At 55.2% G+C, this 26,587-nt stretch overlaps 7 protein-coding genes across 7 annotated transcripts; 2 read left to right on the top strand and 5 right to left on the bottom strand.

Moving 5' to 3' along the window:
- Window positions 1-2,397: 2,397 nt before the first annotated feature.
- On the top strand, window positions 2,398-3,972 carry IWZ02DRAFT_471624 (histidine acid phosphatase-like protein; the record flags this gene model as incomplete). The annotated part of the gene is made up of 2 exons (XM_066768889.1): window positions 2,398-2,637; window positions 2,695-3,972. 2 exons carry the CDS (start codon window positions 2,398-2,400, stop codon window positions 3,970-3,972), a joined length of 1,518 nt encoding a protein of 505 aa, XP_066619237.1.
- Window positions 3,973-4,274: 302 nt separating this feature from the next.
- IWZ02DRAFT_436163 (uncharacterized protein) lies at window positions 4,275-5,312 on the top strand (the record flags this gene model as incomplete). The annotated part of the gene is made up of 1 exon (XM_066766506.1): window positions 4,275-5,312. One exon carries the CDS (start codon window positions 4,275-4,277, stop codon window positions 5,310-5,312), a length of 1,038 nt encoding a protein of 345 aa, XP_066619236.1.
- Window positions 5,313-18,134: 12,822 nt separating this feature from the next.
- On the bottom strand, window positions 18,135-19,210 carry IWZ02DRAFT_77006 (uncharacterized protein). The gene is made up of 3 exons (XM_066771199.1): window positions 19,186-19,210; window positions 18,285-19,129; window positions 18,135-18,223 (listed from the first exon to the last, which is right to left on the bottom strand). Exons 2-3 carry the CDS (start codon window positions 18,861-18,863, stop codon window positions 18,176-18,178), a joined length of 627 nt encoding a protein of 208 aa, XP_066619235.1. The 5' UTR covers window positions 18,864-19,129; window positions 19,186-19,210; the 3' UTR covers window positions 18,135-18,175.
- A 639-nt stretch (window positions 19,211-19,849) lies between these two features.
- Window positions 19,850-20,650, bottom strand: IWZ02DRAFT_77004 (uncharacterized protein). Its single transcript, XM_066771198.1, has 4 exons — window positions 20,568-20,650; window positions 20,335-20,490; window positions 19,991-20,286; window positions 19,850-19,933 (listed from the first exon to the last, which is right to left on the bottom strand). The coding sequence occupies exons 2-3, from the start codon at window positions 20,444-20,446 to the stop codon at window positions 20,003-20,005; spliced, it is 396 nt and encodes a 131-aa protein (XP_066619234.1). The 5' UTR covers window positions 20,447-20,490; window positions 20,568-20,650; the 3' UTR covers window positions 19,850-19,933; window positions 19,991-20,002.
- On the bottom strand, window positions 20,651-21,855 carry IWZ02DRAFT_77003 (uncharacterized protein). Its single transcript, XM_066771197.1, has 2 exons — window positions 20,934-21,855; window positions 20,651-20,876 (listed from the first exon to the last, which is right to left on the bottom strand). The coding sequence occupies exons 1-2, from the start codon at window positions 21,682-21,684 to the stop codon at window positions 20,779-20,781; spliced, it is 849 nt and encodes a 282-aa protein (XP_066619233.1). The 5' UTR covers window positions 21,685-21,855; the 3' UTR covers window positions 20,651-20,778.
- A 2,023-nt stretch (window positions 21,856-23,878) lies between these two features.
- On the bottom strand, window positions 23,879-24,545 carry IWZ02DRAFT_493582 (putative translation initiation factor SUI1; the record flags this gene model as incomplete). Its single annotated transcript, XM_066769949.1, has 4 exons — window positions 23,879-23,893; window positions 23,944-24,170; window positions 24,260-24,334; window positions 24,515-24,545. The coding sequence occupies 4 exons, from the start codon at window positions 24,543-24,545 to the stop codon at window positions 23,879-23,881; spliced, it is 348 nt and encodes a 115-aa protein (XP_066619232.1).
- Window positions 24,546-24,824: 279 nt separating this feature from the next.
- On the bottom strand, window positions 24,825-26,428 carry IWZ02DRAFT_460800 (uncharacterized protein). Its single transcript, XM_066768176.1, has 8 exons — window positions 25,925-26,428; window positions 25,814-25,861; window positions 25,728-25,759; window positions 25,663-25,679; window positions 25,594-25,605; window positions 25,439-25,536; window positions 25,366-25,382; window positions 24,825-25,305 (listed from the first exon to the last, which is right to left on the bottom strand). The coding sequence occupies exons 1-8, from the start codon at window positions 26,121-26,123 to the stop codon at window positions 25,213-25,215; spliced, it is 516 nt and encodes a 171-aa protein (XP_066619231.1). The 5' UTR covers window positions 26,124-26,428; the 3' UTR covers window positions 24,825-25,212.
- Between the last annotated feature and the right edge of the window lie 159 nt (window positions 26,429-26,587).

Raw genomic sequence — 26,587 nt, 5'->3', positions numbered from 1 at the left:
TCGCGTGGCGACGGGAAAGTTGGACTGTTTGGCTCTCTTGGGTGTTGTGCGCCCGCCTTGGACTCGTCCGGCACCAATCCCGGACTGTGCCTCCAGACTGACTCCTAAATTGACGCACCTAACCTTCCCCATCCCCCTCTCCTCGCACCAACCCCCTGATTCTCTTTACGCGACACGGTCTTCTTTGATCTGGCTGCTTGGTCCGGTCAAACTCCTCGTCGCAAATCAAATCTTCGCGCACCGGCGATCCGCGAGGCCGCTCTGCCTTTGCTGGGATGACCAAGGCGAACAAACCTCTCAAGACTTTTGTCTTCACTCACTCACTCACGGCCAGGACCACAGCGTCCGCTCTCTGTTTCTCACCCAAGTGCCTCTCTCGGGTACGATGCGGGTTGGGCGCAGGGAAGCCGGCCCAGATCTAGACGCGACCGGGCTTCGGTAAGTATTCGTTTTCTCCCGCCCCTACCCTTCCACGCTCTTCCTGCGCCTCGCTGACTCTTTCCTCCGCAGTAATCGCGCCGTTCTGGACGCCTTCGGGGGATTCCAGTAGGGGGCGGCCGCGAGCCCGCGAGGGCCACGCGGCCGCTAACAGAGTCTGGCTGCAGCGCCTTCAGCCGGGCAAACCGACCTGCCATCCCGAGCGCGATGGTCCGCCGGCGTGCCATGTGGGAGGCGGTATGGTGATCCTGCTAATGAAGACCAGAAAGCGTACCCAAGAGACTCTAGGTGTTGCCCGCTCACCTTGGTCAAGCGGCTGGCCACTACCCCGGAAGGGTGGCTTTGAGCGCGGACCTGAATGGCGGGCACTTTTTCCCTTTCCCTTTCTCTTTTCTCTTTGCCCTTTGCCCCTTTCCTCTTCTTTTTCCCTTCTTTATCCATTCTTTCGTTTTCCGTTGCCGCGGCTCTCTTCAATGTCCCACGCATCCATCTGTCTGAGCAGACTGCGGCGCTGTCCACGGTCTGATCTGCTCTGATTCAAGGGACGTTGGGCCGCCAGATAGAAAAGCGCACGATGGCAGCACGGCTGGTTCTTTGTACCGGTCTGGGCTGCCATGCGGTATGCTGCGCGACATGCCATGCTTACTTAATTAGTGCTGCTGAATGAAAAGATTCTCCCTTTCCTTCATTCCCCCCCTTGCGCTCTTTTGGAGACAGTGGCGATGAAACGAAAGATCAAATGAAATGACAAGCCACCCGCTGACTGCAAACGTGCGTAGATTGTGGCATGGTATGCATTGGATTGACGAGAGTGACGTGCTCTGCATTCCTATGTAAACAGAGGTTTAAACGATCGGCAGGCGCGAGTGAATGAGTGGTTAGATTGAGTGTGGTGGCATTCCAAATACCCTCGGTCAGCAGCAATCTAGCAATGTGCCAATAGACCGAGTGCGTAGCGCGCGTCTCTGATGATGGAGATTGTTGGTCCGGCAGAGAATTGGGACAAAGATGGAATTTGCGCAGCATTGATGGCTCAGCCAATTTCAAATGCTATTGAGACACAAAAGGAGCAGACGTTTGCCGGCAGGCTGGCTGTCCATTGACTGCTCGAGCCCACTCTGGTCGAACTTCAAACTAGAAGCGGTACTCTCTTTTTTGATTGCCCGATTCGATGATTTTCAGACAGCTTCCTGCAGCCAGCCCCTTGCTGATGGCCCATTGAGCGGGGGAAAAGTGTTGGAGCGTGGTTTCGTTGGTCGCTTGCAGAGCTGAAAATGCTGCCGGGACCATGGACAGCGGCACTGCTTCTGTGAGATGTGGGGATTGTGAGTTGTGAGAGTGCGGATAGATGGAGAGACGGCGTATCAGTTGTCGGTTGTTGTGGTTGAAGCGCCAACGTGCGGGACGCTGCAGGGATCTTTGGCGTGCCATCCATCTCCCTCATTTCAATGTCTCGTTGTCTTCTCAACGCCCTCCTCGCAGCCTCAATCCCGCCATCTATATAAAGGCCCATGACGCCCTTGAACCCAGACCATCCGATGCCCGCTCTCCTCCCTCAGCGCCGCCGCCGCCGCCGCCGTCGACGATACGAAATGCACAATCGTCAGCCCGTCTCGGCCTCCGCATCCGACGATCGGACATGAGCCAATGAGGCGCCCGTCCAGCAGCACGCCGTCGCCGCCCATGATGAAGATGCGGCACACGTACCAAGTCGCCTGGTACGAAAAGCCACAAGTCGCCGACCGTGACGGACGCGATCGCGACCGCGGCACCGCTTCGTACCAGCTCGCCTGGATCCTCGTCGTGCTCGTCAGCTTCCTGACCGTCGGCATCATCCTGCACTCGGGCGACCACCACCACAGCGTCGTCTCCTCGTTCCAGCTGCGGCCCGCCCAGATCCCGCTGCACCGCCAAAAAGCTGCCGTCGTGTCGACGCTGAAGCCCAAATTGACTGCTCAGATGTCGGCCAAGTTTCTCAACAGCTCCGTCGCCCCTGCTTGGTATCCCCCCGCCCAGTCGTGGATTACCAGTCTTGACGATGTTGTTAATGGGACGGGGGTTCATGGCTTTGTTTTTAATTCTTCCTTTTTGCCAGAGGGCACCCCGTATGGCACGTATAATTGGTGCAACATGCCGCACGTAAGAGCTCAGGAGTATCCAGTCGCGAGCGACGACTATCAATTGGAGTACGTCGAGGTGGTGCGTATTCAAGGACCTATCGATATTGCTTTCGAATTCCACGCCTGACACCCCCAGATCCACCGCCACCACAAACGCACGCCCTACGCCGCCAACACGTTCCCGCACGAAAACTACCCCTGGTCATGTGACGACGAGGGCCTCTTCTACCACGCGCAGCCGCTCAACCCGCCAGGCAACGTCTCAGCACCCACCTACTGGTCCGTCTACACGTCGCCATCGAACCCGTTCGCGCCCACGAGCGGCTTCAACGGATCGTGCCAGTTCCCGCAAATCACGCGAGGCGGCCTCGACGACGCGTACCAGCACGGGCTGGACCTGTGGGCCGTGTACGGCGAACTGCTGCAGTTCTTGGATCCAAAGACGGCGCGAGAGCAGACCGCTTTTCGCGTTACGAATAATGTCATCACGTCGCAAGTGTCCAGTATGCTGATTCCGGCCTTCTTTGCCAACGCCTCGTCCCTGCAACAGGCAAACGTGCCCTTGCACATCCAGCCCTCGACCATCGACTCGCTCGAGCCAGCGTACACCTGCTCCGCCGCCACGGCGCTCTCCGCGCTCTACGGCGTCGGCAGCCCGTCTTCCCCCTTCTCAAACTGGACAGCCCACTTGACTGCCACAGCGCCCCTCTTCGCCGCCCTCGACACCATATCTAGCGTCAACAAGTCCTCGTCTTCTTGGCACCAGAGCTGGGACCACTACTTTGACAACCTCTCGTCTCGTCTGTGCCACGCGAAACCGCTGCCCTGCGCAGCCGGCGCCCCCTCCACGTGCGTCTCGCAAACGCAAGCAGACACCGTCTTTCGCCTCGGCCAGTGGGAGTACAGCTACCTGTACCGCGGCGCCATCGAGAGCCTCGGCGTTGCTGTCGGCGGCTTCGGCGTCTGGGTCGGCGAGCTGGCCGCGAATTTGCGTGACGCGGTTGGTTCTGATGGCGCGCAGCGCGTCAAGTTCAGGCACAACACCGCGCACGATGGCTCCATCTCTCGACTCCTTGCGCTCCTGCAGGTCGAGGAAATGGTGTGGCCGGGCATGGGCGCGGAGGTCGTGTTTGAGTTGTACGCAAAGAACGTCACTGTCACCACCTCACAATCCTCCACCTCCACTTCTACTCCGGATTCTAATACTAAAGATGGACCTCGCGCCGCTGCCTTCTTCTCTAGCACGCAAAAAGAAACGACGAAGAAACACTACATCCGCGTCCTCTGGAACGGGCAGGTGTTGAAGAGTTCGCATCCGGCGCTGGGGCGGTTGGATATGGTTGATTTGGATGACGTGTTGGGGTATTTTGAGGGGTTAGGGACGGGAGCGAGAGTTAAGGAGTTGTGTGGGTAGTAAAAAGTCGGGGAAGGAGAGGATGGGGTCTTAGAGGCTGTGTGTGGTAGGTGTGTCTACGTTTTGTTTAGTGTGTAATGCCACTTTTGCTGTCTACCTTGGGGTTGCTTGCGACGAGAGAATGAGAGAGGAAAAACGTTGTCTGGACTGGCTCTGTCGAGGTCGTTGCCGATTCAGGACGCGCCTTCTCTTTAAATTTACACAAAATCATCAAAATCGCCACGATCCTCCTCATCTCTCCCCAACACTACACAGGAGTCCCGCACGTCAATCTTTCGCCTTTCCCTTGTTTTCCTGCCCTCATGACGTTCCACTTCGGCACCGGCCGATCGGTCTTCTTCACCATCAACCACGGCCGAATCCACTACCGCAACCAACGCCGGATGGAGCAGCGCCTCACCTACCAAGACCCAACCATCGAATACGACGCCATCGCAATCCGCGACACGACGCTGCCGCTCAGCATGCGGCTGGCGGCGTGGGACCGGTGGAAAGCGCACGACGCCGGCGTCCTGGCCGACTGGAACAGCGCCGGCAGGCCGCCCTGCGCCTGGTGCCTGCGCGTCCACGTCCCGCCGCACATCAGTCGCGAGCAGGTCGAGCTGAGGCACGAGACGCGTTGGGAGGGGAGGAGGCTCGAGGGAGGCAGGGCCCCGTGTCGTCGCTGTGCGTGCCAGCATGGCGGCGCGTGTAGGACGCCGCAGTGCCATTTCTGCGGTAATTACCACTGGGGCTCGGTGCCGTGTGAGAGGGCGACGCGCAGGAGAATGGCTGCTGGGTTCGCGCCCGTGGACGTGTCGCCGCCGCAGCGGCAGCAGCAGCACTTGCAGAATGACGCTGAAGAGGAGCGCCGCCTAGAGACCATGTCTTTCGAAGCCATGCGCAACACGGTCAACGCCATGAACGCTTCCCCGTTGGACTTTGCCACCATGGCGAAATACTGGAACTCGTTCCTGCGCAAAGGCGAAATCGACCCGTACAACGTGCGCTCTGTCGTGTCGGGTGCCATGAAGGCGCTGGTGCACGGCGCCAACCCACCAACAACAACAACAACAACCGCAGCCATGGCCTTGTACCTGGCGCCCTTTCTCAGCGAGCTGTCACAGGAACACCCGTCGCGCTTCCAGTCCGTCGTCGCGGAGATGATGTCGGCGTTTGTCCACGGCGCCGTCGCCTCCCTAAGAGACCTGTCCAACATTGCTCGCCTCGTCGATTCCATGGCGAGCTATCTGGCGCAGAACACGTCGGCCAAGCGCAGGATGGATGTGGATGAGGGGCGCGATGGTTATGGCGGCAGAAATAAGCGTATGCGGGCGTATGAGGATGACGATGTGAGCTGAACTAAGGTAGTTGATTGTGCTGCTGTCTGTGGATTGAGGTGACTCGCAGCCCCCCGTTTCAATTACTGTAAGAGCGCTGTCTCTGTCTTGCTTGCTCTACCTTACACATCACTGCGCTTCTGATATTCTTGCTTTCAAAGATACAACACCACGCTTGCCTCATGTGTCATCATCCTCTTTCTCCACTCGCGCCGCGTCGCGCCGATCATGGCTTTTCTTTTCCTTTTTTTTTTTCTTTCCTTTCCTCTGTTTTTTCTTTCCTTTCCTCTGTTTTTTCTTTCCTTTCCTCTGTTTTTTCTTTCCTTTCCTCTGTTTTTCTTCTCTTCTCCGCAATTTAGCGTCAATCTCGTCTATCACAGCCCGTTAGTAATTTCTCCTTTGCTTTCTAATATGAGCGATTAAGACGGAGTGGTGTGTTATAGACTCAGCAAGCGTGGTGTGGGCCTGGTATGGGAGGTGTGAACGCATGGAAGGGTTAAGGCAGTGGAGTGTGGGACAGAAGGACAGAAACGAACTGCTTAGGTAGGTACCACCTACATACACACGTACATACATACGTACTCAAATACAGACGATAGAATGAAAAGTGCTGTCTGTGGTGTGTTGCGAACACTTAGCAGAGCTTCGCTGTGCTTCCAACGGATGCTCAATCATTGTTTTCTTCTCCATTGACTCGCATTTATGTCTGAGCATGGCATGGCATGGCATGGAATGGAATCGCATAACGAAGTGTTTCTCCAATGTCCACTCAGTTTGCTCATCTTTCTCTCCCTCTCTCTCTCTCTCGCCTTGAGACGGCACCATGCAAAGGAAAAAATATGCTGCATGATTCGAGATCCGGGATGCGTAGGAGATGAAGGCAGGCAGGGAAATATATCCGAGGTAGATCGTGTTTCCTCTTTCTCCGAAGCACGAGATGATCTCACCCCCCCTCCTCCTCACCCCCCCCCCCCCCCCCCCGGCTGGCTAGCTGCTGGCAATCTACCTAGGTAGGCACACACAACCGCCGCGTCACGTGTGATGATTGGGTTTGTGTGTGAAGAAGGGTTTCGAGGTCAAGTGTTCGACAGATGAGCCGGCGTCGGGCTGCTTGAACCCATTTGAATCAACGTGTCCTTGAGGACTCCTTTCCTTCGCGTGGGAGCCGCCTCCGCCATCCGACGACAACGCTTATCGTTCGTCGAGTTGTTTTTCGGCGAGCCGGGCCTGTCTGGTGCTCTGTCGATGACGTCGCGGTCATGGCCTGCCGCTGCGCCTCGAGACCTTTTGCCCTCCACGTCGTGCCCGCCTAGCGCACTTGATGACGTCTTGAAGGTTGCCAATGACATCACTGCCGACCGAGTTTTCGTTGGGAAGCTGACTGGCTGCCGTAGACGCCTTCGGAAGGGGAGGGGTGCCAGAACGCCACGAGCTGATCTGCGTTTTGGAAAATGGGGAGGGTGGGTTTTGCGAGCTGTGTATACCGACGGGGGAGCCCGGAATCCAGCATCGCCGCTGGCAAGCTCAGTGACGGTTCCTGGAGCGAGGGGGGAAATTTCCATGGCCTGTTCCAGCTGTCTGAAGCGACATCCCAGACTCAACATTGAAACGAGAGCAATGTCAGGCCTGCCGCGGAACCACCCAACGGAAAGCTGCGCGATCTGTTGCCGTTGTGGTGCCGGAAATCCTGGTTCACTGAGATTTCGACAGTGAAGCCTTCCCACGTGTCGAGCAGAGCTTTGAGCTCGACTACTTCATTGCCGCACCACGAGGTTGCAAGCCTGTCTGTCTGTGTGGTTCCAGCAGCTCAAAATCTGGATACGGTTGGAAGAGCGGCGGTGCTGGTCCATGATTTGCGAAGCGACCGGCTGGACGCGAGCAGCGCAGACTTGTATGAAGAGTCGCTCACAGTTCAGGCCGGCGGAATCGGCGATATGTAGGCTGGCCGGCGATGAGGATCTGGGAAATGCAAATGGTCCAGCCAACGTCTTGCAAAGGGATACCTGAAGTCATCTATGATGTCTTCCTCTCTCAGACAGGACATCGCCCCAGACTTGACACGACGTGCTTTGTTGCGACCATTCCGCCTGGAGGCCCTCGAGGCGCGAGGCAATGGCGCAAATGGTTGTGGATAAAATCGATATATATACATTCCAACAGGGAGATGGAACTAAGCGAGATGTCGATCGGACTGACGGTTGAGCGCGGTGAGCTGCTACGCGTTGGATTCCAGGGGCCAACGCAAAATGGCAGGGCACAAGGTGAATGACCCGGGAAGCTCTGCCAAAGACAGAGCAGAAATATCTTCCGGGCTTTCATCGTGTGACGAGGTCGTTCGTCCCATGCCCCTGGAAAGCTCTTAAATTCTCTTCCTCCCCGAGAGAAAAATGATTGCTAGGTACGGCAGTTTCGAGACCAAGTCTGAGTCCACGGTGCTGGGTCCCTGTGCCGCAGCATCTCCTGGAAGGCCAGTGCAGCTTGAAGCTCCTCCCCGCAACAACAACTCCAGCTAGCTCGGCCAGCTTCGAGCCCGCCATCATCACTGTCTCGGGTTTCTCCGTGGCCGGAAGGACCGCAAAATGGAGTGTGGCACTAATTGTAGGCTCAGGCTGTACTTTCGCGTCTCTTGCAACCCAACGGCAGGCATGTACTTCAGTGATTGGTTGACGCTGCAGTCAGATAGCTGCTTTGCTCTATACGACGTCCACGCGTTGACATCGACTCTTAGAGCTTCCGAAAGGGAATTTTGGTACAGGTCAATTGGCCAGACCAACGTGGAGGAAGGGGAGTCGGAAATGACACGCGCGTGGTATCCTCTGTGGCTCCCTTATCTGGAGGCTCTGGAACTCACAGTCAGCTTGTGGTCTGGAAAAGACGGGAGGACGCGTGGAAGTGTGACTTACATATACATCGTGTTCGGGTTTGGCACAAGGTGGTAAATCGCCATCAGTGGGTGGATCCCTGAATTTTTCAGTTGCTCCAGCTTGTATGCTGGCTAGTCGCAAGAAAAAGCCTGCTCCTTGGCCTCGTGGCTAAAATGCAAGGCCTTCTCTTTGATCTGCGCCAATTTCATGTCTATCAGAAACGACGTCTTGTCGCCTGGCCTCTTCAATGTGAAAGGCTCTGGCGAAGTCTGCTGTAGCTGTTCAACCTTCGTGCTGCCTGTCCGACGTCTGACCCATTCCCACAGTGGCTTCGATTTTCCATTGCGGATGCGTCCTATTGGTGGACCGCACCGGTTGGCAGCCGCAACAAGAAACAGAAAGGCAAGTTTTCGTCTCACCAGAAACCCGAGATTCTTGAGTTCGAGGCGATTGACTGCGAGGGACCAAGTAGCCGGCCCTCACATACGGCGAGAAGCCCCAATGGAGGCACGGCTGCCGGACCGCAATTATCATGAGGCATTTCCGCGGCGCTTCATATATGCCCCGGCCTCCCTCAAAAACCAGTGCGGACGGCGTCGCTGAACGGACTGCGCCAAAAATCACGCCACTGTTGAGTTGGATGAGCAGGCGTCCTCTTGTGTGGCGGCCTTGAGGCATTTCCAATCAGAACATCGCATTGTTACGGCCATGGTTCCGATTGGGTCGTCTACTGGCGCAGCCGTTTGGAGGGACGAAGTCGACCGGAAAGTTTTGGCGGAACCTTTTGCGGATAGGTTTGTTGAGCCCCTTGTCGCCCAGGACTTTGCTGCTCCTGGTGCGGCTTTGAGCAGGGCGACGAGGAAGAATGACCAAGATAGAGGGGATGTGGTTGCTTTGCCCCAGTCGTCGGCAATCGGAGACTCACTCAAGCTAAATGGTGCCCACAGCAGACTTGAAAGTATATAGATCGAAAACATTGACATCACGATCTGGAACGCCACACACAATTTGTTGTCGCTCCAGAGCACGAGGGGTCCTAGGAGGCGAAGGAATTTGCCGACTTGGGTGTTGAGAATGCCGGATGACGGGGAAGGGGCAACAATTTTGATTTGCGCTGTTCTCCTTCCATGAATAATGATGGTGTCGTTCGTAATTTGGGTCCTCGAGTACTCTACTCTCTTTGGATGCGCTTGTTGCATAGGGTGCGGAAGCCACCGAAAACCCCTTACAGCTTGGGCATCGGATCCCGTAATGCATTGCGTGGTCCTCGATCCGATCTCTGCATTGTTGATATAGCCGAATTCAACAAATGGTTGTCCTTGACGAAGGATTGCCATGCCGTGGACAAAATGCTTCCAAGATATGGGCACAAGCTCTTGGGTTTCTCTGAGCCATTGGCACCGTCACATCGATCGGAACGACGGCTGGAAAAGGTGTAGTCGCAGAAAACAAAGACCGACCGCGAATCGGACGTCATTCGGCACCCTATCTTGCGGAAGTGAATGGAACCAATAAGCAAGTGGTCGTCAAGCTTGCGAGTTGGCGAAGCACGCCGTCCAGCTAGCAAAGCATGATCCGGGGCATGCTTTGCGGCGACTGGATGATGGCGCACTCGGTGGCTTTGTGCGACATTTCAGGGGAGGGAAAAGGGCGTTGACCCTGAGAACAGAGCCAGAGGAATTTTATGGTGGCAGCGAGCCACGAAGCAAACTTCAAGTTTCTCTGCGCCTCGCAGTGACCCATGGCCAGGAGCATTCTCGGGCTTCAAATAAGCACGAACTCCTTCGTCCCTGCATGACGTTGCGGCACTGACGCAGGGCACTCAAATTCCTGGTCGGGAGCGACCGGAAGTAGCCCTATGTTGTCCGGACGGGCGAAGTAGGGAAGTGTGGCGGGCATGCGAGCGGAGGAGGGGGATATATATACAGTTGGTGTGGTATTGGAGACAGTGTCGGACGAAGTCGATGCTGGAGCACCGCAGCTGCTTTGATGATTGAAGATTCTCAGCAAGCGTACATTATGTCTGCTAGAAATGGAACAGGGAGATGACGTGTGGGACACGGCCTGTATATATGCGATGGGGTAAAGCTGAAGCAGTGGAAAAGAGAATCGATAAATACTTGAATCTCACGTGTTAGCTTGAATCAACCAAAGGATCACAAAACGCAAAAGACTTACCTCGGGTAGAGTGAATGGCTTTGATGGAGACGATCATTCGGGGTCCGTTGAGCGCGATGACCGATTTATTTTGACTGCAAACACGAAGCACAGTAGACATCTCCGACTGAGTTACCGCAAGAGATGCCACGCAGCGTCTGCAAGTCTCGGATGCTCACGGAGCTGGAGCGGAGTCCACTCAAAGCGCTCCTAAAAGCCTCTTGCGTAGGACCCTGCTGTCTCATGGGTGCGGTCAGTGGGAATTGGTCGGCTGTGATGACGCTGTCAAAGAACTCGACCGTGGCCTAATGATTGACATGAAGCTGAAGGATAGAGACGCCTTTTCGTTTCGACGTCTTGCTTGAGACCACGAAGCCGATCCGAGAATATCGTAAGGCAGCGCATGGTAACTCCATCTTGGGGCGTTCACTATTCGTTGGGAGCCTTGGTGGAGCCCAGATAGTGCTCATCGACAGCGCAGCTCGAACAAATAAATGACCACAGGGCGCTTGCCGCTGCCAACTTGGGGGGAACTGCAACATCAAACGGCGGCACTTGGATTGCCGGAAAGACGTTGACCTTACCAGTGATTTCTGCCTATGGAGCTCAGACCCATGTCGTTTCCAGGCTTTCTCTTAGAGAGTCAGCATCGGTCCATCCAGATGCCACACACGAAGCAACCAACTTACCTTCTCCGCCAAAATACGCGTCTCTCCCCAGCCATTTTTGACCCACACAAAAACCAACAGCGTTGCACGCAAACGAGCATCGTCAGCCGCAATTGCGACCCAGGGCCTTTGCTAGAAAGACGCAAGACCGTTGGGGTGCTGCGCAGGTTGAGGTCTCTGGGGTGACGCAGACTGACTGAGGTGCCAGAATATACGTGCGCAATCTGAGCGTTTTGACGAGATATGGCTGCCAAAGGGAATGGATAGTAGAAGCGTCTCTGTTGGAGTGTTATTTGGGTCGATTGGGGCAGATGAGGCAGTGGCGTTGCGCTCCCCAAGACCCTAAGACCAGGCTGAGGATTGAATGCAGAGCCTTTAGAAGCGCGCACCAAATGACGCCGCAGTCTGACAGGTCCATTGTACGCAAATTCTCTTGCTTACAGTGAGCAGGCCGCGGAAGATTCACAGACCTCATAAGGGCATCGTTGCCGGGAGCGAATAGGAGAAAGGGAATCCCAATTTCTAAGCAGTGACTCGCAGTCAGCCTGTCGGAGACCTCTAGAAATTTCCGTTTCTGCCCAACCTTCCAGAGACAGGCAGGTGGGTATATACTATAGACACTAAGAACCCAGAGCCTGGTCCAAATGACATCAGTATCTGTCCACCACGAAGACCGAAACACTCACCAGCGGGGAAGGGGGTTCAATGTCGTCGACCGAGCAGAGGTGGTGAAAGTTTGCACTTTGTGGAGGCTAGGACGTTCCTGATCGCCATCGAGGACCTTGGTAGGAAATGGGAGGCGGCCTTGGTTTGCTTCATTTATCCACAGCCGCTATGTTGGGATGCTCGTGGCCTTGACTGAATGTGCGGCATTTTGTACTAGCCGTTCGGGTTGTGAGAACAGAGTGCGCTTGAGCCTGGAAATGATCTCTTTCATAATTTCCCGCCCACACAGACCCGGCTCCGTCGCGTGGGACGTGGATCATGTCCTTCGTCGCAAGTGTGGCCGATTGACCTGATCGGCGTGGGAAAGTGAGTTCACTTCAGGACCGCAAGCGAACATCCAAATCTTTGGGAAGGTAGTACTGCGATTGGGGGAACGGGGCACAAATTATCGCAGAGCTTGAGAGGAGGGGGCGAGTATTTACGACAGAGAAAACTGTGTCTCCTTTCTCAAGGCATTGCCGTGCCATTGGATGATTTCCGAATTTCTTGTGGCAAGCTTGAGGCGAAGTGGTTGGTATATACGACAGAATCAGAACAACCAGGTCACAATCTTACCAAGATTAGCATCAGTCAATACATCATAAAGACCAAAAGACTGACCTGACTTTTCGAAAGCAACCCCTCAAGTCTAGAAGTTGGCAGTCTCATCCCACACAGACACAACGCCCAGACACTACGCTTCCACCTTCGTCAGCGTAGATCGAAGCTGTGGCCATCCTTGGGTCGTGTAGCCGGACGGCCAGACGGCGGCGCGTAGGAAGGGGTTGGAAGCATGAATTGTGATTGTTACTAGACCATACACGAAGGCGGCAGGAAGTAGCGAAGTGTAGAGTGCTGTGTTGCGGCTCAGCTCGTCAGATCACTTGGCTGGCGAGGGAGCATGGCACTCAAGGTGATGAAGAAGGTGGGGCATCTGAGAACGCGTGTGATTGACGCGAGCTCATAGCTCCTTCGTGCTCAGCAAGGTCGCGTGCCCAGCGAAGCTGCAGAGTGCTTGAAAATGCTCTGAATGAATCACCTGGCTTTGTAGAAATTCTTTTGGAGCGCCTCTAGAAGAGTGTCGGTATCAGCGAAGCAGCGCTTGTGGAAATAGAGCTTCTTTCTATGCGAGAGGTCCCAGCTAAGAATGGACTGGTGGGTGAAGCCACAGAGGGAGCGGTGGTACTTCATGTTTAACGCAACGAATGGCCACTGAGGGTGCCGAGCAAAGCGACCATCCTTGAACTTTTTGGGGTGCTCGATGTAATTCGACAGGTATATCTTGCGCAAGCGGTTTTGGGCAATATTTGCTCAACCTTTTGGTTCCCCTTGAACTAATCTCTCGTAGAAAAAGCATGGCAGGAAGGCGGCTGATAGAAGAGCGGCGACGAGCGAATGGAAGAGTCTTCTTGGCCTCCGTCGAAGCCTAGAATCGCTGTCAGATAGCGTCGAACAAAGACCATTGTTGAGTTTCCAGGCTGAGTGTCGACAATGGCCCGGGAATTCTGCGTAGGAGGAGCAGTGATGTTTCGAAGAGGTTACTACCGGGGCACACGGAGGCGAAAGACGATACTGAAACCCCAGTTACGTCTCCAGCGTTGTTGAGGTGAGCGCCACACAACGGTCGCAGGAATTGCGGCTGTGTTAGCCGTGGCGCAAGGCATTCGGTAGCGGTCAAGCATCCATCCGCCAAAGCTTGAGCGCCAAGAGTTCTGTGATTTATACAGTGGAGGAAAGGGTTCTGATGGTCAGGGAGCCAACAGGGGATCGGGAAGAATGGCTGCTCTGTTTGTCTGGTGTTGTCCGTCGACTGCGGTTTAGCACGTCGTTATGTCCTCGCTAGCGACAATGTCTCGGACCGCTTCCAAAGCCTCCACGCTCGAGTTTGAAATCGTAGGACGCATTGTAAAGGCAGGAATGATTGATATTGGACTGTAGTATGGCCGACGAGGTCCTGTAATGCGGCGGCTTGCTCGCAAGGAACCATCCAGATCCTCAACGACGTTTTGCGGATGCTGCTGCTGCTGCTCGAACAGTGGGCGTCTGCCAGTTGGTTCATCCGGTCACGCACGCAATCGTTTCCTGGCCAACCCATCCGCTTTTGCTGATGTCGTTGCGAGAGCTCATCGACGACGACAATCGCGCACTGAAGCGCCGAGCCCACCAACACGCAAACACGGACGCATTGGTAGCAATCGTTGCTCCTCCGTGCCGCCGCAAAAGGGTGAAAGTGGTGTGCAGCTTTTGGAGTAATCACTTTGGCCGCTCTGTCGTTTGAACCAGGCTCCAAAGTCGCAAGTGCAGCGTGTGATCGCTCGCTGCTGGCACTGACCACTGTTGGGACTCGCTCACGGCCGGAGGAACTGGCAAAAGCTGACCTGATACCCTGCGCACGATTTGACGTAGAACACTGCGCCATGTAGCTTTCCTGAGAGCTTTAGGAGCGAATTGGAACATTTGAGCAGTGTCACTGCACCAGGTCTTGCGCGGAGGTCTCGTCGTACGACTGCTGGCTTGCCTCGGAATGCTGTGCGCCCTGCTCGAAGCAGCAGCCTCAGTATGAAGCATTAGGTGCATCTGAGCAAGTGACTTTCAAGTGCGACACAGTCGAGCACAGGTATATACGTCGGAAGATGTTAATATACGAGTGATGAAGGACGAAGAAATGAATGGAGGAAAGGTAAACCAAGAGATGAAGGAAGCAGTGAAACAGCTCGTCATCACTAGGGCTGGGCATTCTCAGGCCCCAAAGCAAAGAACGGCTTTCGTGGAAGTTGTGCCTGCAGATGCGTTTCCCAGGTTGACACGTTAGGTTTCTCAAGCCTGCAGAGACCCATGCTAGAGATGGCCGCGATGGTTCCTGCGTGGATGCCTCTGGAATCATGCCTGGCATCAGCGCTGAAGGCATACCCCATCTTCCCCAAGAAAACACTTCCATTTGCCTGCACCCAAAAGTGCTTCGGGGTGGCAGAAGACCCGCAGGCAGCGACATTTCTTGCGTTTGAAATCTCGCCAGAAAAGCTCCAAGTACGGACCCTGTCTCCCAACTTGCGTTCGACAGATCAATCGCCCATGAGCGAGGTTGTCGCGCGTTGGTATATACGGTGGTGATTGATGATGTCGGTAAACTGCATATTCAGGGATAGTTCCGAAAGGAGAAAGTGAGAGTTGAGTAGTTGGAAGAGACACAAAAGGAAGCACAAAGGCCGACCATACGCCCGGTGCGCATTTCGGCTTCTGGGTGGATCCACCCAATGAACTCACCACAACCAGGAGCGGGTGCGTCCAAATGAGACCGGTTGCGCATCTCAGGGGAACGGGACAAGCTTGAACCCGAAAATCGGGCAGGTGGACACTCGAGTCTTTTCTCTCCTCGTTGCCAACAAGGGATGGGCCACGACTGGTGGCTGCGTGTATTCAGCGAGGCCCCTGATGGCAACAGCACTACCCCGAAGATAGCCATCGTTGTGGATGGCAAGGCTTGGACCCGCTTGTAGTCGCGTAATCGCAGCCCCACCGCCGCGAGGGGGAGAACGGCCACGTGCTACGCCTTGATCCCGAAACTCAGGCGTCATGGCGAACTTGATCACGTGGGGCTGGCTGGCTTCTCGTCATAAGCGGCGTAGGAGCACTGATCTTGTTCGTAGCGTTCCGAAAAGCGTCCCTCGTCTTTGATAGCACGCGTTTGCGCAGGGCCTTGTACACTGAGGCGCTGTACGACGGCTGACCTTTGGAGCCTGTCTCGGACACAATTTTTGCTGCAGGCGCTCCCACGACCTTCCAAACGCAAAGTACTGGACGATCTGGTTGCGTTGTTCTTTCATTATGAGACAAGGACCAGAGTTTGACGGAAGGGTGCTGTTCTCTGCTGAGGAACCGATATCCCTGCGGCACTGGAAACAGTTGTCAATCTTCTCGAATGTGTCGAAATGGACTTGACACTTACACCGATGGTCTCGTTGGCTGGTTCCAACAGACTTTCCTGGCTGCATCATTATCTGGCGACATTTCTCGGCACGATCCACTTGAATGTCAAAAACCAAATAATGGCCCTGCCCTGTTGCAAGGAGAGGTAGGTGCAATAGCCATAAGAATCCACATGAGCAGCCGAATGAGCGCCAACATTGGCCACAATGATCTAGCTCCTTGGGGTGTCTCGTAAGTTGCCAATCCTGTCCAGCTCAACATTTTCCTGAGCTCGAAAAAGATCTTTGCCCCAAGCCGAGTCGTGACTATAGTCCTTTTCGAGGTCGTCGGAAACAGTGTCTTTGCTCTCACGCGTGGGAGCAGACCCAAAGAGACTGGCAAGTCGTCGTCGTGATTTCGCTCTGGAGCGCCGGCTGAGATGCGATCTTTGGCTGGCGAAGGCATTCGAGGCACCGGTATATACGTGGGTACAGGAGGTTATACAAAGGACGAAGGGTGACAAAACTTTACGAGAAGAAGGAGGTAACAAAATACCTTTTTGGACCTCTCATCCCCAATGCTGCTAATCTACGTCCGCATGTTGACCGCTAGCAAGACTTTAAATTGTCCTCTGGTGCACAAAGTCCTTGTGTGAGTGGGCCTCTTGAAAGGTGGAAGGTAGAAGAGAGTTGTGAGGCGGAAGCGGATTGGTAGCAGGGCCGTGCATTTCCCATCGATCACGACCGAGGGCGCTCCCGGCACCGAGGGGGCCTGTCAGTCTGACAGTTAGCCTTGTCCGAAAATTTCGAATTCAAATCCAATGAATTCAGTGACTCACCTGCCAAAGCCATATACAAAATGAGCCTGTCCTCAAAATGGCTTTCCGTCGTCGTCATCGTCATCATCTGCTGGAACCGCAGGTAGATTCCCCAGAGGCGATTTATCCCATGGACCAGCCTCTTCAGTCAACCGAAAAAGTGTGACTGCACCAGAGTTGGCGACTCGTTCTCCGACACACGGAGATAGATGCGCAGCGTGTAGATTTTCACGGAAGCGCCGTCTTCGGTGCATGTTGACTCGGATGGAGCAAAAAAGACCGAGGCATGTGTACATATGGAAAGTTTGGCTGCTACGAGGAGATTAGGGAACTCTAGAAAGACGAGGAAGAAAAAGGTGGAGGGAAGAGAAGTCGAAGAGGAGAGCAGAGAAGGACAGGGAGAGACAGCACACCAGGTTTGGCATGGATTTCTTTCCGCGCGTAAGCGCGAATCAATCTGACCCGATACTCACAGCAGCCGTGTCATCTACCGCTCGACTTGCAGCCGCCGCAAAGTCAAAGGCCGGGACGCAGGGCCCACGCACAGCTCCTTTGGTCAAGGACGACGTCGACGTTGAGATCTCCCTTTTCAGACTTTGGCAAAGCCGAGTCCTTTTGTAGGCTTTTTCCATGGCTTTTGCAATCTTGAGCCTTGCTGACTCGAACAGGGCTCTCCTGAAGCAGCAGGAGTTGGTGCGGTTCCACCCTAGGGCTTTGAGCTGGGAGCTTTTGCAGGCTCCGGTCCACCACAGGCGGCGGCATTGATGACGGATGTCGGTGTGTCTTGCAGCTTAGAGCTGGAAGGAGTGCAAAGTGATTATCCTTTTTAGGTGCCAGAGCTTGGGAAATTCGTCCCAATCATTGGCGAGCTCCGGCGCCGCATTCAGTTGGACAGTCGTTGCGCACCACGAACACGCTAGGGGAGGACAAGTGCTGCAAAATGACGGCAGCGCGCTGGACCAAGTCGCCAAGCTTCCGTTCCTGCCGACGCCTTCTGGTGCCCTCATTCTTGTCATTGTTGGTTGGTTGAGTCCATGACTCAAGCTCCCGTCGGACTTCAGTTGCGTGTTGGCCATGGGCGTGGAGGTTTCTTGCCGGCAAACTGTTGTCGACGCGAATTTCCCGGAATTGATCCTCCAGATCATGCATTTCCAGCTGATTCATGATGTCTTGGATGTCCCCGTTGGATTTGAGCCGACGTCGCAATCGTTCTTTTTGACTTTTGACGCGCTTCAAGAACGGCGCCTAGGAGGCCGCATACATATGAGAAGGAAGTTGGTGAAGAGTGAGGTGAAAATGTCGAGATGTGAGATGACCAGGCGAAGCCGGGGAGAGAGTAGATCGAGCGAGTCGAAGGAGCACTTCTCGTAGGTGGTTGAGTGACTTGGCGCTCTGAATCTCTCTCGGAGCTGATTGATCGGACCAGGAGACTCACTTACGACACGCACACGCCCACGCCCACGCCCAAGACTCCTGACATGGACCCAGTCGGTGCCAAACCGCGAGAGTGGAAACCTATAAGCGGTCTCTGTGGTTTCTCCAACTCGAAAAGCAGGGACATTGAGATGCCTGAGTTGGCTGCACAGAGAGGCAGAGGAGACTTCGGCCGTTGCCTTCAAGCGGCATGTACATACGAGAGGGAAGTAAGTGAAGATGGAGGTATACTACGTTCCGATGAAGGGTAATCTGGGGAAGAACAAAGGCGGAATAACGCGACACCGCTGGCGCTCTCCTAGTGCTCGCTGGTAGGAAGCCATTTGGGCACGATCATCGCCTTTGCCGGCGACTGGCTGCTCGGTCCTTCTCGGGGACATGCTAGAGTGGAGTTATTAGTCTCACCGAAAGAATTCTTTGTCAGAAGGATCACTGTACTCACTTCCGAGAATCGAAGGCCACGGCGAGGACTTCGCAGGAACACGTCCTTGATGAAACCGCCCAAGGTTCCTTCACGCATCCCCGAAGCTTGTGGCGCGATTACCGCTGGCGAACCAAGACCAACATGAGGGTCCTTCGAGAGAGCTTTCATGTCGCCAACTTGATATGTGACGCTCCAGAAGCATCTCAATGAGCGCGGGCATGGAAGAGCCCCCAGGCTTTGTTCTTCGTCAGCTTGTCTACCGCACCTGACGTCACGAAGTCTGGGCCTTAGTGGAAAGCCACAAATCGAGAGCTCTGTGGTGACCAAACGGGCGCGCCACCAGCAGTTCGGCGTCGCTCTCCTCACTGTGCGAGGAAAGCTCCTTCGGCACCAAGAGCGTTGGCTGCATGCCTTGGTTGGCGAAGACTTCGGCTCAGGCATCGTGGATATATAGGGAAAGGAGAGCGATGGGTGAAGGTGGAGGTATGTACGAAAGAGTTGAGGCGAATCGAGAAGACAAAAGACGGAGCAGTCCCAAGTACCTTTCTTCAACAGTGATGTGAAAAGCGAAGGGTCATCTGCGATCTTCTCATCCATCCGTAATCAAAACCATTAGTCTCATCATACTTCCACAAGAATCGACGTATCACTTGCAAAAAGAAAATCATCTGCTGCCTCTGCCCCAGAAACCCCCATTCACAAGGGACAGGCTTAGCCTTGGACGCAAGAGGGCCCCGAGGCTTGGGAAGGTCGGTGTGCGCGCGCCGATGGGCGAAGGTGCAGGTGACATATACATAGACAAAAGACAAGCCGGGACGAAAGCCAGCGGTACGAATGTGGAAATCTAGCAGTCTCATCGAGCCCTGAGAAATCACCGGTCAGTCTCATCATCAAAACCCCATGTCGAAGGGGAACTCACGACAGCGGAATCGTGGTAGGAAACACAAAGCGCACGACGAAAGTAACGTAGCGGCCGCGGTAGGCCGAAGCCCGTTGAAGCAGCGGGAGTGACGGTATATACGATGGGAGAGAAAGTAGATGGGTGTACACAGCGGCAGCGGGAGAAGACTCTCCTTTGCGCTGGCGTCGTTTGGACCGGGTATCATAACAAAGCTTCGGGGTCGAACGAGGAAGTCAGAGGACGGATTGTCAGAGTTCCGATTGGCGTGCTGATGTTCCGTATTCATGATGGGGAAGCGATCGGGGCCAGCTTCTGCCTGACATCGAACAAAGGAGATGGCAAGCATGCCGTTGCGCGGTGACCCAAGAGCTCACTTCGTTGGCTACCATGTTGGAGAGGCGGAAGCAGAGAACAAGCTGAGACGGAAGCCGGGGAAAAGACAGAGTGTCCACTTCCACGCGCTCACTCACCGCAGCAAATCATCCGTCCAAGTTTCAGGCGCACAGAAGCCTCTTCCGGCAGCCTTGCGGATTTCTGCGAAGAAGCGAACGGCGGCAACAGAAGAGTCTGTTTCTCGGCTATCCTGAAAGTGCGATTCTTGGGTCTGGCCGACGCTCACGTCAGGTGCTCTCCAGCTGTACCCACGGATATATACGGCAGGAATTGATTTCAGCAACAAACAGAGCCAAAAGAAAAGCCGAAAAACAAGTGTGATATCGGCCTTCGTGGAGCCAAGTCAACTCACGCTCTCGAGTTGTTTCCGTCTCTGTAATGGTCAGTCAGTCCTACCAGACAAACCAAACGGGCGTGGGCATTCACTCACCGACACAGTGCATCAATCGTCCACCCCCTCGATCTCACCCGGAAGGAGCGTAGGCCTGGGAAATATGCACCCATAGACTGAATGGTCTGGTTGGCTGTTTGCATGCATTGAGCTGGAAGTGATCAGTCCAGCTGGGTAGTACGCAGACATGAAGCCAACTGCACGGCCACGGCTCTCCAATTGGTAGCGTGCGGGAATCCGACGCGCTGGACGGCGATGGCGAGGTACGAAATAGAGCAAACCCGCGCACAGCCATTGGTGAAGCAGCGGTGTGGTCATGCCTGTGAGGTGTGCTGCTGGGAGGAGTCAGCTTGACGCTTTCTGGCTTAGCGTTTTCGACTCACCAATTATGTCTTCTCCGTGTTCCGTAGAGAGAGGAAGACATGCTGTATATATACGCGCGACAGTAAAAAGAGAGAGGGGAAAGGCCGAGACCAAAAACAAGCCAGACGGCATAGGACCAAATCTTGTGGACGTCGAGCTCGCAATAGGATAGGAATCTTCGATCCCTCAAAAAAACCAGTCAGTCAGCCTGATCACAACACATCGAACTCGAATACGAAATCAGTCAACTTACATCGATCCAGCGCTACAAAACAACTCACAGACACAAAGGACTCTGCCAGCTTTGCGCGCGCGGAGGAAGCTATGCCACGAAGCTCTTCCTGGACGGCGCAGCACAGTGCGAATCGCGCAGCCAGCAACAAGCAGGAGTCGAACAAGCCGTAGCCGCTCTGCCCGCCTCTCTGAAAGGGAAGGCCATCCACTGGTGCGCGATTTGGGCCTCCTCATGTTTTCCCGGAAGTGTACGCCTCGGGTTTGTATGCCGGATTGTGACGGTCCTGGGTGAGTGGCTGACATGATTTGGCCGGAAGAGATGGTTTCTCTGCAAGTCAGTTAGCATAGAGAAGCAACATTGGTAGGGGAGCTGGGTTGACCTCACCATATACCATCGACCCACCCACTCTCCACATGCGATGTGACACTGTCGCATGCGGCTCGAGTATGTACGGCGGCAGGGGGAAAATAAGTACTAAAGACACGATGCCCCCAAAGCAACCAAACCTATGGGCTGCGACGACGTTTTTGGCCGCCGCCCCGTCAAAGCTGCTCTTCTCCCTCCACAGCACAAATCCGACATCGCGTCCCCGTCTTCTCAACTGTGAAAGCGAGTTGACGAGATCAGGAGCCAAGTCGCGCATTGGACGCGCTGCAGGCCGCAGCACATGGGCCGTTTCCGTAGCTCTGCCACGTCGAGGTTCAGATCGAAGGCGAGGGGACGAACAAATGCAGCAGTGAAGGAAGCACGAGCGTAGCGGGCTGCTCTTGCTTGTGCGCCCCAATCGGCTGTGAGGTGGCTGGAGGAAGAGAAGAGTGAGGGAATAGTATATACAGACGAAATGAGCGGGGTGAGGAAGGGAAGAAGAGGAAAAGGGGAGGTTGAGTCTGCGACGGTTCCCTGAGGTGCCCGAAGGAGGAATTTCGTGGGAGACCGGTGTGGCGTATATACGACGGTTGCCTACCACTGGAAGCGTATTCAAACTTGCAGATTGGCGACAAGAGAGAAAAGAATGGTGTTGACCAGCTTGTGGCCTGGCAACTTTGAGCAGAGGCATCGAAAAGGCCGGCGGACCCAGCCAATGTGGAAGCTTGAACGCCAGCAACGTATAAGTCTCATCTGCGGCGCCAGCCATGATCTCGATCGATGGGAATGCAGTGGATAAGTATATACAGGTATTTAAAGTGATTGACAAAGAGAAAAGAAGAAGAGATGAGCGTGAGAAGAATAACAGAAATGGAAGCGTCCCTGGTATGTGAGCGCAGAAGTAATCTAGCTTTACCAAGGAAGAAGGGAAGAGAGAGAGATGATGACGGAGGATCAAAGCCTATCTCAGAAAGATGCAACGCCAAACAAATTAACAAGCAGAATTGCAGGACGCACGCACGCACGCCCGCGTCCTCAGCTAAACAATCCATCCGCCCGCTGTAAAGCAGACACCTAGAATCAGCAGACCAGCAAACCGCATCAGTAGGTAGTTAGACAAGCACCCAGAAACTGATGTGATGTGTGTGTGTGTGTGTGTGTCTTGAAAAAAATAAGCACAGTTGTGGATTCCTTTCCCTTGACTGAAAAGTGCAGATGGGCCAGGCAAGACAAGCAGAAAAGCAGGCAAGCAGAATTGCACGCAGCAAGCAAGCAGACAAGCACATAGACCACTAGCCGGCCGGCCGGCTGGCTTCTCACGCTGACCAGAGTCAAATCACTGGTTGGCTGGAAAGCTGGCTGGCTGGCTGGGTATGGCGTGTGTTTTGTATGTCGTGCAACAACACCCGCATCGCGCTGCACTGCGCTGTACGCGCAGCGCAGACTCACGGATGGAGGAAGTTCGGCAGACCAAACACTGCTGCGTCTCCTCTTCCCTCGGACTTTGTACCTAGAGCTATGCCTGTGGGGGTTGTGAGCAGGGCAGCTGTTGGTTAGCTGAACACCGCGTCCGTTTCCATCCAGGTATCAGAGAGGCATGAGCAAAAAGACAGTCAAGTGCGGCGGCGGGCGATTTTGTGTAGCCCAGCCAAGGCGAAGCAAACCAGAGGAAATACGCGGGCAAGTACGCAGGCAGGGTGTCAGCACCCACCCGGCATCCGGCCCATAGCAACACCACTATCCGCCACATAACAAATTCTCCGCATCGCATCGCATCGCACCGCATCTCGTCACGTCGTCTGTGTCTGTGTCCGTGTCTGTATCCACGCCTGGTTGCCTGGCTGGCTGAGGTGGTTGGTTGAGTCTGGCCGACGTGAGTCTGGGGTGTTGGGTAGGTAGCTGGCCACGACATCGGAGCATCGGGCCATCGGGACGACGGGAAGGACGGCGGCGGCGGCGGCAGCAGCGATGCACGTACGTACACACAGTACGGCGTGTGTGCGTACGCTGCCCACGCCCACGGCACTTAGACGCGACGTGTATATGGACGCGCGGTAGACAGTGAGTGCCTGGACAATGGGAGAGGCATATGGCTACCTAGCCAAGATAGCGAGTTGGATGCGGGCCAGGGAATCAACCAGTCAGTCAGATGCAAGTCGTCTTCTCGCAAAGTAAGCAGAGAGCACACCACCAGCACCCCACCACACGCGAACCCCACTTACCTCATCCCCGCGGACCCCGCGCTTGGGGTTTTCTGGGCGCGCTGACTTGTTCCGCGGACAGCTAGCTCGACGGTTCGATGGCTAACACGCGGTGCGGCAAAAGCGCGAGGCCGAGTCAGCGTCGTCGCGATTGTGTGCTTTGTGTAGTCAGTCGAATCACGGATGCAAAAGGTCACAAACGAGAGAATTTTGAAATGCAGGGAAACCGAAATTGATTGTATGGGCGCTCCATCGGTGCGAATCCGGAGACTCTGCCGATGAAGCGCCCGAGGAAAGGAATAAGAAAAAAAAAGAAAAAAAAAAGTTGCAAGGAGAGACTGCGAGGGAAAACTCTCAAAAAAGCAAATTAGCAATCCCCTTGTTCACTCTGATCACGCAAGAAGCGAGTCGAGACACCAGCCGCACGGGACTAGCCGTGTGAAAAGGGGGCGTCAAAGCAGGCAAGCAGCAAAGCAAAAACACACACATTCATTTCAGTCGTAAAAACCGAAAGGAGGTGTAGAAAAGGACGGCCGAATCATAAGCATGCAATCCCCAACCCAAGCCCTGTGAGGCAGTCCTCTGGCCCGTCGTGTCCGCCAGTCCGGCGCGAATCGCAGGATATCGGGGGCCGGATAAAGACGCAAGCGATTTTGTCACAGCTGTGAGAGCAAAGGATTTGCTCGTGGCTCTCTGGTGCCGACGAGCCGTGACGTGTCGTGTAATCGGTCGCGGTGGCGGACGGGGCGCGCTGGTGGGTGCTTAGAAACCGTGGACCTGGTCGCTGTTAGCTGCCGTCGGCGGCTGTTGAGGTTGAGGAGGCGGACCTTTATGGTCTTGGCGTCAAGCTCCAGTCCCTCCTTCTTATCGGTGAGGAATTCCTGGACATCCTTGCGCTGGTCACCCTGGAGCTGGATCACCTCGCCCATCTCCGAGTCGTGGACAATGGTGCCATTGCAGGCAAACTTCTTCTTGATGACCTTGAGAATCTTCTTCTGGTCGAACTTCTTGGGCAGGCCCTGGACCGTGGTCAAGGTCTTGCGGCCATTGCGCTCTGCAGATGCCACGTATCAGCGGCGAGGTTCAAGGGGCGCGATGCGCATGGCGCAAGTGGGCGGCCGGGGAAGAAGAGGAGGCACATACGCTGGATACGGATATGGATGTAATTCTGAGACTGCTTGGTCTCGCCTGTGTCCTCGTCGGCCTCGGCGAAGGGGTCTATGAGAGGTGAGAGGGTCAGCGAGGGTCAGGCAGGCAGAGGAGCAAGCGGCGAGTCGGCCTGGTCGCGCCGCATCGGCGACGAGCAAGTGAGGCATGGCGGTTGGCGACGGGGGCACGTTGAGATGAGGGCGCGAGGCTGACGAGGGGCTGGGGTGGGTGAAGCGGGGCTGAGCGTACCGAAGGTCCTGAGGTTTTCGATAGTTGACATAAACCTGTCTTTTGCGGAGACTCTTTCTAAGTGTGGTGTAGAAAGGAGGAAACGGGGTGAGGGGTGTGGCTAGAGCGTGTGGACAGCAGCAGGTGGTCGTGTATCGGCGGCGGAGTTGGTTGTATGTGTGTGGAGTGGGTTGTTGGTGGTGGGAGGCCTCCGCTAAATATATGAATCCGCTTAGCGCCGCCGCAGTGGACTGGACTGGATGGCCTGTGCCCAGACCCCGTCATTCAGTGGCGAGGCAAGACTGCATATTTGTGGAGGGAGCGTCGAGGCTGGCCTGGTGCTGATGTCCAATGCACCTCTACACCAATAATTTATTGCGATGCTATTCTGACTCTTCATCGTCTACTACTATGGCTGCGGAGTCGCATCGCGCTTCCTTTGTCTGCGTCTGTCTGCACGTGCCAGCCGTTCCCGTCGACTCGCTGCACTGCATTAATTCCACCAAGGCTATCGAGTATTCTACAAGAATAATTACTACCCAGTTGACTCGGTCGTTCACTATTACTGCATATTAAAGTCAAGACCGTCACACCTTCGTCCAATCATCGTCGACTCGGGCACTGTGTAAAATTAAAATCACATGCATGTCTATCAACAAACAGCGACGACGTGTCTGAAAAAGCATTGCTCCTCCTTTTCCAACTTGCAAAAGCAACGCTTATTGCGCAGGGGGAGCAGCAGCAGGGGCTTCTGTGCCTGAACCAGCGCCTGCGCGCACGGGCGGAGGAGGCAGAAAGAGCGGCAGATACGACTTGTTCACGTCAGCGTCCAGGGCATCGAAACGGGCGTTGCTGCAGCCGCAAACACTCACAACAAGCAGGGACATGACTGGTTGGGAGGCGTTAGTCAAGGTCATTAAGGTTGCGGGAGGCCAGCAAACTCACACGACATGCCAACCGTGAAGATGCCGGGGGTCGAGGCGGCGCTCTTGGTCTCGGGCGTCTCTGCTAACCAAGTCTGGAGGGCAAAGATGACGGCGGTCCTAATTTTCGTATTAGATGGGACATGTTGGGGTAGATGCGTGACGATGTGAGCTTACCAGCCGACCATTCTAGGTTTCGGAATCGAGGTTAGGCCAGTGCAACGCGATGGCGACAACAAGACTCACTTGTTTCTCGTAAATATCTGGGGGCGTTAGCAAGAGGTCCTAGGCTTGGTGTTGCAGCTACTTACGGCGGCCATTGGCAGCGTGCTGGCCAATGTGCCTGTATTTTGGGCGCGTCAGCACCAGCTCGAGATGCGATGCGCAAGATGCTCACCGGCGAAATCTGGATCGGATTTGGCCTCGACCTGGCTGTAGGGTATTACTGAAGGCAATCAGCAATGGCTACACGTGATGGAGGGGCGGCGGAACGGGGACAGGGACATACTGAGGTCGTCCCTCCGCATATCCTTCTTTTGCGATGCCATGGCGGATGAGCGGTGACGGGGGATGCGATGCGATGGAGGAGAGCGATGGGATGGGATGCGATGGGGTCGAGTCCAGTAGGTAGGACTTGGTGTTTGCCGTCGCGTCGGCGGCGGGTGCGGGTCAGCAAGGATGAGCGCCTGGGCCCTAGGAACGGACATGCGATGCGATGCGCCGCAGATGCCAGTGCCAGTGCCAGTGCCAGCCTAGACATGTAGCCAGACGCGATAATGGATGACCTGAAGCCATATCCCACGGCCAAAGCACATGTGTCTGTTGCGTCTTATGTTTGCTTCCACTGCTCGCAATCCAATCGCCGACAGATACTTGTCACTCGACTGGTGCGGCTAATGCCCCGAGCCGAGCCAGAAACCCGCCGTAGCCTGTCCGTCTCTCACTGCTTGCCAGGGCCCCAGACCCAGACTCTAGGTTGGACCACAGAGCACACCACCGGCTCGCACCGTTGACCTGACCGCACATCTCTCTCCCCTCCCTCTTCTCCACCACCACTACCACCACTACCACCACTACCACCACTACCACCACTACCACCACTACCACTACCACCACCACCACTACTTCCACCTACAGCCACCCTCCGGTACGTCGCCCCGTTCCACTCCTC

The sequence above is a fragment of the Phyllosticta citriasiana genome, assembly GCF_038021145.1.
Source record: "Phyllosticta citriasiana strain CBS 120426 chromosome Unknown IWZ02scaffold_14, whole genome shotgun sequence".
In the NCBI taxonomy this organism is placed as follows: domain Eukaryota; kingdom Fungi; phylum Ascomycota; class Dothideomycetes; order Botryosphaeriales; family Phyllostictaceae; genus Phyllosticta; species Phyllosticta citriasiana.
This window is presented reverse-complemented; position numbering and strand designations above follow the sequence as displayed.